This window comes from Lactuca sativa, chromosome 1 (assembly GCF_002870075.4).
Source record: "Lactuca sativa cultivar Salinas chromosome 1, Lsat_Salinas_v11, whole genome shotgun sequence".
Classification (NCBI taxonomy): Eukaryota; Viridiplantae; Streptophyta; class Magnoliopsida; order Asterales; family Asteraceae; genus Lactuca; species Lactuca sativa.
The window spans coordinates 142,900,628-142,915,640 of NC_056623.2; the positions used below are offsets into that span (position 1 = coordinate 142,900,628).

General features: G+C 39.7%; 1 protein-coding gene across 1 annotated transcript; it reads right to left on the minus strand.

The window, feature by feature from the left end:
• Window positions 1–1,727: 1,727 nt before the first annotated feature.
• LOC128127951 (uncharacterized mitochondrial protein AtMg00810-like) lies at window positions 1,728–2,651 on the minus strand. Its single transcript, XM_052766701.1, has 2 exons — window positions 2,529–2,651; window positions 1,728–2,102 (listed from the first exon to the last, which is right to left on the minus strand). Exons 1-2 carry the CDS (start codon window positions 2,649–2,651, stop codon window positions 1,728–1,730), a joined length of 498 nt encoding a protein of 165 aa, XP_052622661.1.
• Window positions 2,652–15,013: the final 12,362 nt, after the last annotated feature.

Here is a 15,013-nt window from a genome sequence, read left to right on the forward strand (position 1 = left end):
ATGACGTAGAGGGCCCGACGACGTAAGCGCTGACGACCACCGAGGCGTACGCCCCGCGTAGCCTCGTACGCCTCGCGTACGTGCGAGGGTTCAGCACCTATAAAAGGAGGTCCGAAGCAGCCGAGTTTTCTTTTACAAATTCATCATCTTCTCGCATCTTTTGCCTCGATTTGCGTGCCATTTATACCCCGAAGCCCCGGTATTATTCCCGAGCCCCGAAGCGAGATTCGAAGCCCCGAGAATCCCGAAGAGCGTTATTCCCGAGCCGAAGCCCTGCCCGCGAGGAGCCGGTTTTTGTGAAGGTCTTCCAGATCTACAGAGAGACGCTACTTCTATAAGCCGTAGTACTGTCGGATCATCTTCTGATCAAGTGAGTGTGTAGTTATTTTCTCTCCAACGCAATATTATGAAGTATTTAATATAAAATACGTGCTACGTGTATATATTTTGTGGTTATATGAGTGAATGTATATTCTCTATGAAATACGTGTTATGTGTGTATGCCTCATTTGTTATGTGGAATATGTATTGATTAAAACATGTTATACAGGTTTTTGTTTTAAACAGTGTATAAAAATGTATATTTTTATCTACTAATATGTTGGGTAGAACATGGGTAGATAATTGGTGTGTAATAAACAGATGAGAGGCCTCGGTGTTATTGGTGTTATTCTAGTCATTCAGCAGAGTATGGATGACGACCACAGACTATTCTAGACTGTCCTGTGGAACACTAGCAGGCTCATTACCTGTAGGTGTTGTGAACGACGTGTTCACCGGTGTACTCTATCCCCCACATGGTTGCCTTTAGGACACTTATTGTTGAGGAAGCCCCTCTGCAGTAATGTCCGTCCCGATGAAAATCCTGAAATAAGTTCCTTATAATAGACGTTATTTTTAGGAACGTAAGGTGAGGATAACGGGAATGGGTAATCGGGTTTATTGTTGATTGATGAAATTAAATATAATTATTGTGGGTTTGAAAACCCTATATGCTCACCAGGCTCCCAAGCCTGACCCACTCAGTTTAATTGTATTACAGGAAGTGGCGCAAGAGTTTAAGATGGGCGAATCATCAAGTCATTTTTGTTTACAAGTCTGCATATGTATATATTTGTTAAACGACTTGTAATGTAATCGTTTATGCTTTATGATCTGTATCGGAACATGACATCCCGACTTTTGATTATGAAATGAAATCATATTTCTATATGAAATGTTTTGATAAATATCTATCTTATCATGTTTTGTTTTTGGGAACAAATTCCGCATCTCTTTTAAAATCAAATGGATTTACTCTGAAAATGTTTTAAAAAGCATAAATGAAATCGGTCTTTTCTGGCCGAGATTTTTTGGGGATGTCACATATTGTCAGGCTAAATGGAACCATCTAAGTTAAGATTTGTCAAATCTCTAGATTCCTTAAGTTCATCTATACCTAGTCAAGTCCGTTTAAATCTTTCATGCCTACCAGCGTATCGAACACAGAGTCTAGATAATTCAGCTTTGGTTTCCTGCCATGACACCAGCCGATTACCAAGAAATTGACTTCCTCCAGACGTTGATTTCTTGTCAAGCTCACAACCTCTGTAATTACTGTCAGCAAAAGCATATAAATTGAATTCGGAATTTTTCGGATACCAAAGACCCAATTTTGGGCTGCCTTTGAGATACCGAAAAACTCTTTTGACAACAATAAGATGTGAAAGTTTAGGATTAGACTCGTATCATGCGCATTGACAAACCACGAACATGATGTCTGGCCTGCTTGCGGTTAGATACATCAACAATCTGATCATTGATCTGTAGTCAGTTTGATCTACAAATTCGCCTTCAATATCTGGAGTCAACAGTGGTCTCTCGGCCATCGGTGCTAGTGCAGGTTTTGCGTCTCCAAACCCGAACTTCTCTAGCATATCTTCAACATACTTGGCTTGATGTATCAAGATTCCGGTTGAGTCTTCCTGAAGCCCCAAAAACATGGTCATTTCTCCCAGGGAACTCATCTCAAACGTCTTCTTCATAACGCTTTCAAACTCTTTGCACAACTTTGAACTCGTTGACCCGAAAATGATATCACCGACGTAGATTTGAACGAGAATCTGATTGGTACCAACATGCTTAATAAACAAGGTTTGATTGATTGTCCCCCGTGAATAGCCATTCTCGAGCAAGTGCTTCGTAAGAGTTGTATACCACGCCCTTGGAGCTTGGTGTAACCCGTATAACGCCTGGTCCAACTTGTTGACATGATTTGGAAACTTTGAATTGACAAACCCAGGAGGTTGATCAACATAGATTTCTTCCTTCACAGCGCCGTACAAGAAGGCAGTCTTGACATCCATCAGGTAAATAGTGAAATTCATGTAGGAAGCATACACAAGGAAGATGCGAATAGCCTCCAAACGAGCTACCGGAGCATAAACTTCAGTGTAGTCAAGACCCTCAATTTGGCGAAATCCACGTACAACTAATCATGCCTTATTTCATACAATGACCCCCGAATCATCTTACTTGTTTCGATAGACCCAACGTGTGTCGAGTGACTTCTTGCCCTTAGGTAATTCAACTAGCTTCCAGACCCCAAGCTTTTCAAATTGATTCAATTCCTTATGCATAGCATCCACCCAGTTGGGCTTATTCAAAGCCATTTCAACATTCTTTGGCTCTATTTGAGATATGAAGCAAGAGTAAAGATATGTATTAACATCTCCATTATGACTCCTTGTTCAAACACTGTCGCCCACCTGACCAATGACGTTTTCGATCGGATAATCACGTTGAATTCTAGAAGGAAGCTCCTGGCTAATGTCATTGAGCATTACAGGAAGGTTGTGAATATTGACAAATCCATCATCTACTGAATGAACCACCTCGGGCGAACTAGAATCGTGAGAGGGGCTTGCCACAAACTCGTTAGCAATTGGTTCATGAAAGAGAAGTTCCATAAATGTTTGAGTAGCACCGGAAGCATCTATGGAAATGAACTCTCTTTCATTAGGAGTAAGAGGAGTGACATCAGCATCTGGATTGGTTTGATGACATGGAGAATCAGACAAATTACTTGGAACATATGTATCCACTATAGGAGTCGTAGAAGACACCACCGGTGGTTTGTAAACAACGTCTTCGTCCTCATCTTCAATCATAGTCTTCGAGCTAGAGCAGGAACCAGACAGATCATCTGAAAATACATTGAACGATTTGAATAAAGATGTGTAGTCAAACAACATATCTGGACCAACTCTGGCATCCGTGTCATTCTCCTCCAACCAGCGCACGTCAAAGGATTCTACAATTTGCTTTGTCCTTTTATTGTAGATCCTGTATGCCGTGAGAGCAGCATACCTCACAAAGTAACAATCATCGGCTTTGGCGTTGAATTTGGGATTGGATTCCAGATGAAGTAGGGTGCAAGGACAACCAAAGATACGAAATTGACTAACAAATGGCTTGTGGCCGTAGAGAATTTCATATGGAGTCTTCATTTGAGCTTTGTTGATCAGAACACGATTTTGAACATAACATGCCATGTTGATCGCCTCGGGCCAAAAGAAAACTAGAAGTTTGGAGTCACATAACATCGTCCTCGCAGTGTCTTGAAGAGTTCGGTTCCGCCGCTCAGCAACACCATTTTTTTGCGATGTGCGAACGACACTGTGTTGACGCACTATCCCTTTTTCCACACAAAAATGATTGAGAACGACATTCTTGAATTCCGTCCCGTTGTCAGTTTTGAGCGCCTTCACCCAGTGGTTGGTCTGGTTCTCTATCATCACAATAAACTTCTTAATCAAGTCAGCAACCCCAGATTTGTTGGATAGGAAGAAGACCCACGTGAATCGCGAGAAATCATCGATCACAACCAGACAATATGAATTTTTGTTGATGCTGAGGACGTTGACCGGACCAAATAAGTCCATATGCAACAATTGGAGGACCTGGTTGATTGATTTGACCTATTTTGGAAAGTGTGGTTTTCTGTGATGCTTTCCTTGGGCACATGATACACACTTTTCAAACGTGATGAAATCTCTGATAGGAAGTCCACGCACCATGTCATTCTTTGCAAGTCGATTCAGATTCTTTGCGTTAGCATGTCCGAGTCTTCGGTGCCATAGCATAGCATTTTGCTCAGAAACCTTTGAGAATAGGCAAGTGACTTGTTCAAGAAGATTGTTGTTCATGTCAATGATGTAATAATTTCCATCCCGTTTTGATTTCACAAGAATCCATTCATCTGGAATAACAATGCCTAGCTTCAGAATTAGACATTCTTTATCGGTGATGTGAGTGGAATAACCCCTGTCACAAATCTGAGAAACACTTAACAAACTGTGCTTTAACTCGGGCGTGTAATTAACATTCTCGAAGCTCAGCACTCCATTGGAAACTGTTCCTTTTTGAGTGATTTTTCCGCCATCTCCTCCCGCAAAGGAAACGTATCCCCCGTTAAAGTTTTGAATGTTGTGCGACTGGGAGATGCCTCCTGTCATATGCCTGGAACAACCGCTGTTGACATACCAAGGTCTGACAACATTCCTCCGCAGCTGTTCCTGCACAATGAGCGGGATTATTTAGATTTGGGGACCCAGGTCATTACAACCCTGGGTTTACCTAGGACTTTCAAATATTAACCCTTTTGATTTTTCAAATTTTCATTAATATCAAAAACACTTTCAGAGGATGAAGATGATCAGACAATTATAGAATTGGGGCACCCATTGGTAGTTATGTTTTAAAATGTTCACTGATGACTTAGAAACATTTTTCTTTTTCTTTGAGCATTTAGATTTTTGGCTAAAATTAGTCGAAGATCCAGACGCACCCTTTGACGAAATTGACCTTGGCTCAGCCTCAGTCGATTTCGATAATGTCCCTGTGGTCGGTTTAGAGAAAACCTGTTTGTTCCGTTTAATATCGACCCTTTTCGTAATATTATGAATTTTCCGATCATTTTCACGAAGACGAGATCTCGAGGACTTTCTCTTTAGAGTCCTTCCTCGAGACTCGTTTTCTTTCCTCGGTGTTGAAAAATGCACAAATGCCTGGTTGGAACAATTTCGAGTGTCACACCCCGAAACCGAAGGCGGAAACGTTCCGGGGCGGAGGACGTCATGAATATCGCAACCAATGTACATAGTAAGCGTAGTAAACACAAAGCAATACATTACATAAAGTTATTACATTTGTTTGAAATCAAAATGTTACAAGTGTCATACATACATACATACATACATATATATATATATATACATATATATATATATATATATATATATATATATATCATATGAACAAAAGTACAAACGTGTCTTCTACGCACTCCGTCTTCGCCAAAAGGATTGCTGGGTACCTGTCTAACGTGGACCTGAGAATACAAGCAGTTTGAAAATCAGCATAAAGCTGGTGAGTTCATAAGATGTTCGTTCTCTGAAAATTTACAAGTTTCCTTTGGTTTTCCGAAAAGTTTGTTATCCAAGAAAATCCCATATTTTTTTATAACAATAATTGAGTTATCCATTTAGTTACTCGATCTAGTTAAGAACAGTTAAGTTATCCTAGGAAAAACCCTTATTTTCCTAAAAGTAAAGTTTAGTTAAAGTTCTGAATTTCCGTTAAATACAACTGTGTATAGTTTAATACGTAAAACTATATATTGAAAATCATGGGATTACTATCCCGTACTAGATATAAAACCATGGGAATACCATCCCGTACTAGATATAAAATAGTTTGATATACACGAAACTATAGATAGATAAAGATTGAAAACCATGGGACCATCATCTCGTACTAGATATAGATTGAAAACCATGGGATTACCATCCCGTACTAGATATAGATTGAAAACCATGGGATTTCCATCCCATACTAGATATAGATTGAAAACCATGGGATTATCATCCCGTACTAGATATAGATTCAAAACCATGGGATTACCATCCCATACTAGATATAGATTGAAAACCATGGGACTATCATCCCGTACTAGATATAGATTCAAAACCATGGGACCACCATCCCGTACCCGATACATATACTATAGGTTGAAGATAGATATAAAATCAGACCCGTGAATAAACTTATATTAATACGTATTGTGAGTCGGGTAACCATGTTGATACGACACCGAGACCTCCTTGACGTTTGTCAGACGTCGGGCGATTTCCAGAACTTGTCACCCCAGGCGTGCTCGCCTAACTGTAGCTAGCAGTTTAGGTGTGAGATTGTCAGTCCCGAATAGATCTATTCACAAATTCCACGCTCTCCCTCCTGGAGACTCTGGTTACACTTCCGGAGAGGATTTACTGATAACCCAATGGGTAATGACGAATCTCACAAGCTAGTGTTAAATTACTCACAGTGTTTTCAGACGTTATCAAACATACTAATCATTTTGAAACATAATACAGTGAAAATAATTAAATACAATGGAATTATCTGGCAAAATACTCCAACTTAAACAGAGATAAACGGAATCAGACATAGTTTATCTAAAAGCTTTACATAAATCTGTGCTTGTTAAATAAGAACTAAAGATCCCAAATTATTCCCATAATAATTTGATTGATTTAATTGTTTCCTTTACTGAAATCCATGAAGTTATAATCGATAAAACATCCCTTATGCTCAGCATAATACATAAGGGGTAAAGATATCTAAAAGTTAGCTAGATATTTATAGAAATACATCAGTTTTAGGTTTTGAAAAACATTTATAGTTTGCATGTATTCCCACCTGAAAGCATTGAAATACACGGAAAAAGGCGTAGGGGTATGAACTCACCAGTCGAAGAACGTGTCGTCTAGGATGCTAAGTGTTAGATTGGGGCTTGATATGTAATATGAGATGATACACAATTGTATCTAATTATACTTTGAATCACTAATTAGATAAGATTATACACTCCACGAGGCGAAAACACTTCAAAATAAGTGTTTAGAGTGACCTGGGTGACATCTAAGGACGTATAAGGCTTGGATATGGAGTTTACTCCTCAAGAGTAAACTCATAAGAGGGTTTACGGCCCTAATGACCCTTTCCCTATGAGTTTACGGCCGTAAACTCATGGTGGGGTGTTCTATGATGCTAAATGGCCTTATATCACTTGGGAAAATTAACTAGGAACAAATCTAGGGCATTGGAATGGATTAAACTCACATATGGATCATTTAATGGAGTTTATGGCAGTAAACTAGGAGTTTACGGCCATAAACTCCCCCACACTCAATCCTTTGATGTTTTGCTGGTCATAGGTCTTTACAAGTGTTTCTAGCTAATTCTACAAGCCATGGAATGAATTTAAGGCACCATTTGACCATGATTTAGGAGTTTACGGCCTAAGAACCCATTCTTGGGGGGGTTTACGGCCGTAAGCTCCTATGGGGGTTGGTCTAGCATGTTTAAGGCTCTTATCTTGCTTGTGGTTGCTTCTAGACTTCATTCTAATGCTTATGAGGTGTGTAAGTGGCATTTTAACACCTAAAAAGGAGTTTACTCCTCATGAATAGGTGTTTATGTCCAAGCATGTGCTTGGGCCGTAAACTCATGCTTTTTCCCCAAATAAAGAGTTAAAGGTGTTCTAAGTCCATGCAAATATGTCCCTTAGTCGTATCTAAGCTCCAAATGAGGTATGGAAGGGTTTTATGGCTCAAAACCCTTATTACATGTGTTCACGGCCTAAGGAGGTTCTAGGACCGTAAACACATGTTTATGGTCCTATTCCTCATATATTTCACGAATTTGAAGGCCAAAGGTGTTATACTAGGAGCTAGGATAGTTACCTTCATGATTTGGAGCTTGATTTTGATGATTTTGGCTTGATTTTGAGTTTTAGAGAGAGAATGTAGAGAGAGAGTAGAGAGAGAGTGGAAAAGGCTTCAAATGAGGCTCTCTAAACTTGATATATGCTCAAAGTTTGGGACACGGTGGAATTCTACCCGATACTGACGTTAGACGAGGCTTTTGGTTGCACCCGATTAATTTACCGTGATTATGACTTAGATGAAACTAAATATTTTCTAAATGAAAATAGAAAATATTTTAATGAATTAAAATGTATCCCGACACTTATGAAATTTCAATAGAAGTCGCAAATAAATTAAATTAAAACAAAGTTAACGGGAAATTTTGAACGTAACGGCTTTATTAACAGAACCGGGTTACGATGACGAAACGAACTTCGGGTTGTCACATTGTCCCCCCGTTAGAGAGAATTTCGTCCCGAAATTCAAACTTTAGATGCGACTCGCTGATTTGGAAAGAGAATACGGATACTTCTGTTCTATTGGATCATCACGCTTCCAAGTGAATTCGGATTCTCGCATGGCATTTCGGGGAACCTTTCACTTATCGGCATACGGCTTGTTTCATACGTTTAACCTCTTGATCTATGTTTTCGATTGGTGTTACCATGAAGTTCAGAATTTCGTTGATTTCGGTCTCACCAAAGGGATTACTATGGTTTCATCGGGTAGACACTTCTTAAGAACAGAGACGTGAAATACCGGATGGATGCTGCTAAGTTCTGAGGGTAGTCGGAGTTTGTATGCTACGGGATTGATCCAAATGAGAATTTCGAAAAGTTCTATGTACCTCGGGATTCACGTTTCAGAAGGTAACATGCCTTCTTCGATTACTACATGGCCAAAGAAAATGGTTAGACCGAAGGGCATCACTACATCTTCGTAGTGACTATATCGAGTCCCGAATGCTGTTTTGGAAATATCATTCTTGTGATCTCGTAGCTGACTGGAAAACTCCTGCATTACTGCTGGCGCTAATCGATACAGGGCTTGGTTACGAGAGTAGCTCCAGGAATTTGGTCGATGTGAAACTCGACTCGACACTCGGGAGAAATTCCTGGAAGCTCTTCGGAAAAAGATACCAGAAAAGTTGCAGACTTCGGGGATGCAACTTCCTATTTGTCGATGGTCACATAGGCTAGGAATTTATGGCACTCCCTTCGGAGAAACCTTTTGAGTTTTGATGCAGGAAATGATATGAAGATTTGAGTTAAACTTATCGCCATAGATCGTGAGAATCTGACTAGAGGGAAGGTTGAGACGGATGGCTTTTTCATAATAAAGGATATCCGCATGATTGGAACTCAACCAATCAATGCCGAGGATAACATCAAAGCTCTCTTTGGAACTAGCATTAGGTTGACGGGAAAAGAATGATCGTTCGAGGTAAGGGTACAACCTATGAATCTATTGCTAACGCCCTCTTTCTCGTTGTTAGACACCTCAACGGTAGACATTTCGGTTACTAATGGAGGACTAAGGTTAAGATGATGTTTGATTGAATAGATAACAGATTTTCTTTCAACAATATAATCGAAAAGGTTCGCATGTATAAGGGCTGTCGAGGAAGGATATATACCTGTGGCAATGGTGGTATCGGCGGCTGCTTCAACTTGTCCCATAGCTAGGACTCTCCCTGTGCTGCCAGTTGTTGCTGCCTTAGGGCAGTTTCGCTTGAAATGCCCGGCTTCTGCGCAACCGTAGCAGGCCGGACTGATTCCCGCTCCGGAGGCTTGATTGGTTGGTTGGGTTGGTTTTCTACAGTTTCGAGCAAGGTGGCCCTTCTTGCCACAGTTGTTGCAAAGTCTTTCGCGACATGGCCCGGGAGTACGATGATGGTAGCTGCACTTGTCGCACCAAGGAAGGGTATCGGTATATCCGCTGGTAGGAGTCTGAGCAGTGGAACCAACAGCAGAAACAACAGAAGAGACAGTAGCAGCGTGGACTGCTACCGTTTGCTGTTTCTTGGAGGATCCCTGTGTACTTTAGGCCTTCCGCTTGTTCCAAAATTCCTTTTTACTTCCACCACTACTCTTAATTAGCTCAGACGTGGTGGTCTCCTCATGAGGGTTATCTCCGTGATCGATCAGGATTTGCGCAAGACATTTAGCATTGTTATAGGTGTCTGGCTTCACAGCCAAGACATTTCCTTTGGTTGGCTGGGTCAACCCCCAGATGAACCTCTCAATCTTTTTACTCTCCGGGGTAACCATTCCCAGACAGAGTAACGCCAAGTCATCGAATCTTGAAGTATAAGCGACTATTTCGGAACCCTGCATCTTCAGGTTCCAGAGTTCGTGTTCTAGCTTCTGCATTTCGCCCCAAGGGCAGTACTCTGCAAGCAGAAGTTCTTTCATGGCTTCCCAACCCATGGCATTGGCTACGGGTAGAGTAAGGGATTTGACTCAGCCGTTCCACCAAGTCAAGGCTTTATCGGTGAACGTGCAGGCAGAAAACTTCACCCTATCCGATTCAGAGCAGGTACAAATTTCGAAAATAGATTCGATTTTCTCGAACCATCGGGTTAGGGAAATGACACCTCCAGTGCCATCGAAGGATGTGGGTTTCGCGTTCATAAAATCTTTATAGGAACACTCCTTCCGGTGTCCTTGGATATCATCTTGGTTTTGGGGCTGAGGACCACCTCCTGAACCACCGGGGTTCATTTGAGACATGGCGGCTGCCACTGCGGCAGTAACAGCTGCCTGGAACATCACAGGATCAAATTGGGGAGGAGGTGGTGGCGGAGGGTTGTTGTTGTTCTTTGAGCTGGGTCTCTTTCTTGGAGGCATCTTGTTCTAAAAAGATCAGGAAAGAGAGGATCATAAGTCCTCTGAATTGAATCAAGAGATATGGAACATGGGATATCTCATTAAGACAGATATAGTATTCTATTAAGCGATAAAGCAGGAAAGAGTTATCAAAGCAGATAAACTATCGCTAAAGGAATGATTGAGAAGTAATGTTGGAATGAGGATTTCTATAACAAATTTGGCTCGAGAAATACTCCCATAGTATTTCATGATTCGCTGCAGCGATGACTCGTTGTTTGGGCATTAGGTAAGTTTTAGGCATGCCGCATACCACAATCACTCCCAAGCACATGTTGGCCGTGTCTCGAGTGAATATAGTTGGCCAGGCTATATTGATCCTAGACACGACTACATAACTGTCCAGGTTTAACCGCAGCGTACAACACCCATTTACTTATGTTCTGTTCTACTTGTAGTTACGGATTTAGACGGTTAGGTATACTTGTATACCCTTGAAAATACTTATATTTTAGAGTATACTTTTAGTTCAGAGCACTTAGGCCCCTTAGTTTTTGTAGTCTTATACCATGTAAGGTTTGGTATACTAGTTCACTATAAACAAGGGCTCTGATACCAATCTGTCACACCCCGAAACCGAAGGCGGAAACGTTCCGGGGTGGAGGACGTCATGAATATCACAACCAATGTACATAGTAAGCATAGTAAACACAAAGCAATACATTACATAAAGTTATTACATTTGTTTGAAATCAAAATGTTGGAAGTGTCATACATATATATATATATATATATATATATATATATATATATATATATATATATATATATATCATATGAACAAAAGTACAGACGTGTCTTCTACGCACTTCGTCTTCGCCAAAAGGATTGTTGGGTACCTGTCTAACGTGGACCTGAGAATACAAGCAGTTTGAAAATCAGTATAAAGCTGGTGAGTTCATAAGATGTTCATTTTCTGAAAATGTACAAGTTTCCTTTGGTTTTTCGGAAAGTTTGTTATCCAAGAAAATCCCATATTTTCTTATAAGAATAATTGAGTTATCCATTTAGTTACTCGATCTAGTTAAGAACTGTTCAGTTATCCCAGGAAAAACCCTTATTTTCCTAAAAGTAAAGTTTAGTTAAAGCTCTGAATTTCCGTTAAATACAACTGTGTATAGTTTAATACGTAAAACTATATATTGAAAATCATGGGATTACTATCCCCTACTAGATATAAAACCATGGGAGTACCATCCCATACTAGATATAAAATAGTTTGATATACACGAAACTATAGATAGATAAAGATTGAAAACCATGGGACCATCATCCCATACTAGATATAGATTGAAAACCATGGGATTACCATCTCGTACTAGATATAGATTGAAAACCGTGGGCTTACCATATCGTACTAGATATAGATTGAAAACCATGAGATTATCATCCCGTACTAGATATTGATTCAAAACCATGGGATTACCATACCTTACTAGATATAGATTGAAAACCATGGGACTATCATCCCGTACTAGATATAGATTCAAAACCATGGGACGACCATCCCATACCAGATATAGATACTATAGGTTGAAGATAGATATAAAATGAGACCCGTGAATAAACTTATATTAATACGTATTGTGAGTCGGGTAACCATGCTGATACGACACCGAGACCTCCTTGACGTTTGTCAGACGTCGGGCGATTTCCAGAACTTGTCACCCCAGGCATGCCCGCCTAACTGTAGCTAGCAGTTTAGGTGTGGGATTGTCAGTCCCGAATAGATCTATTCACAAATTCCACGCTCTCCCTCCTGGAGACTCTGGTTACACTTCCGGGGAGGATTTACTGATAACCCAAAGGGTAATGACGAATCTCACAAGCTAGTATTAAATTACTCACGGTGTTTTCAGACGTAATCAAACATACTAATCGTTTTGAAACATAATATAGTGAAAACAGTTAAATACAATGGAATTATCTGGCAAAATACTCTAACTTAAAAAGAGATAAACTGAATCAGACATAGTTTATCTAAAAGCTTTACATAAATCTATGATTGTTAAATAAGAACTAAAGATCCCAAATTATTCCCATAATAATTTGATTGATTTAATTGTTTCCTTTACTGAAATCCATGAAGTTATAATCGATAAAACATCACTTATGCTCAACATAAGACATAAGGGGTAAAGATATCTAAAAGTTAGCCAGATATTTATAGAAATACATCAGTTTTAGGTTTTGAAAAACATTTATAGTTTGCTTGTATTCCCCCCGGAAAACATTGAAAAACACGGAAAAAGGCGTAGGGGTATGAACTCACCAGTCGAAGAACGTGTCGTCTAGGATGCTAAGTGTTAGATCAGGGCTTGATATGTAATAGGAGATGATACACAATTGTATCTAATTAGACTTTTAATCACTAATTAGATAAGATTATACACTCCACGACGCGAAAACATTTCAAAATAAGTGTTTGGAGTGACCCGGGTGACATCTAAGGACGTATAAGGCTTGGATATGGAGTTTACTCCTCAAGAGTAAACTCATAAGAGGGTTTACGACCCTAATGACCCTCTCCCCATGAGTTTACGGCCGTAAACTCATGGTGGGGTGTTCTATGATGCTAAATGGCCTTATATCACTTGGGAAAATTAGCTAGGATCAAATATAGGGCATTGGAATGGATTAAACTCACATATGGACCATTTAATGGAGTTTACGGTAGTAAAATAGGAGTTTACGGCTGTAAACTCCCCCACACTCAGTCCTTTGATGTTTTGGTGGTCATAGGTCTTTACAAGTGTTTCTAGCTAATTCTACAAGCCATGGAATGAGTTTAAGGCACCATTTGACCATGATTTAGGAGTTTACGGCCTAAGAACCCATTCATGGGGGAGTTTATGTCCGTAAGCTCCTATGGGGGTTGTTCTAGCATGTTTAAGGCTCTTATCTTGCTTGTGGTTGCTTCTAGACTTCATTCTAATGCTTATGAGGTGTGTAAGTGGCATTTTAATACCTAAAAAGGAGTTTACTCCTCATGAATAGGTGTTTACGTCCAAGCATGTGCTTGGGACGTAAACTCATGCTTTTTCCCCAAATAAAGAGTTAAAGGTGTTCTAAGTCCATGCAAATAAGTCCCTTAGTCATATCTAAGCTCCAAATGAGGTATGGAAGGGTTTTATGGGCTCAAAAACCCTTATTACATGTGTTCACGGCCTAAGGAGGTTCTAGGACCGTAAACACATGTTTATGGTCCTATTCCTCATATATTTCACGAATTTGATGGCCAAAGGTGTTATACTAGGAGCTAGGATAGTTACCTTGATGATTTGGAGCTTGATTTGGATGATTTTGGCTTGATTTTGAGTTTTAGAGAGAGAAAGTAGAGAGAGAGTAGAGAGAGAGAGAGAGAGTGGAAAAGGCTTCAAATGAGGCTCTCTCAACTTTATATATGCTCAAAGTTTGGGACACGGTGGAATTCTACCCGATACTGACGTTAGACGAGGCTTTTGGTTGCACCCGATTAATTTACCGTGATTATGACTTAGATGAAACTAAATATTTTCTAAATGAAAATAGAAAATATTTTAATGAATTAAAATGTATCCCGACACTTATGAAATTTAAATAGAAGTCGCAAATAAATTAAATTAAAACAAAGTTAACGGAAAATTTTGGAACGTAGCGGCTTTATTAACGGAACCGTGTTATGATGACGGAACGAACTTCGGGTTGTCACATCGAGCAATGTGGCCGACAGTACCACAGTTGAAACAAATTTGCTTATTATCTTTAGACTTGGTACTGCCATTATCAGATTTCATGCTCTTATGGACCTTTCTAACCTTCCCACATGTGCAATTACAGGAGTTAGAATGTGTGACAGATGTAAATGATGTTGATGTTTTAGTATCAGATTCAATGGATTTTACAAAAACAACATCACATTTCTTAGAAACATTTGAGTTCGACATCACATCATCACTAGATAAAATATCAATTTCAACATCAAGAACAGACTCATCAACATTTGAAATAGAAACACCAAATTTATACACCAAATTATTATTAGACTCAATCTTCCCATCATCTTGTGTTCGCTGGCTTACTGACACATCTGCATTGGTTGTAGAAATGTTAATATCCAAAACCCTAGCACTAGGTTTTGTGGCTTGTTCAGCAGCTGATTTAGCATAGACCATAAATGGTTCTCGGTCTATCTCCTCCCGAGTCATAGGTTGTGTAGTGTAATTATGATAAAATGGGGGAGGGACACTCTCATAGCCTATACCTACTTGTTTCTGGTCCCTCCATTTCATTTGGTGTTCAATGATTGTAGCAACTCTTTCACTTGACACATCAAATTTTTTGAAGTTAAATTCAACATTTGCAAAACGAGTCTTCAATGTGTCAAGTTCCGCA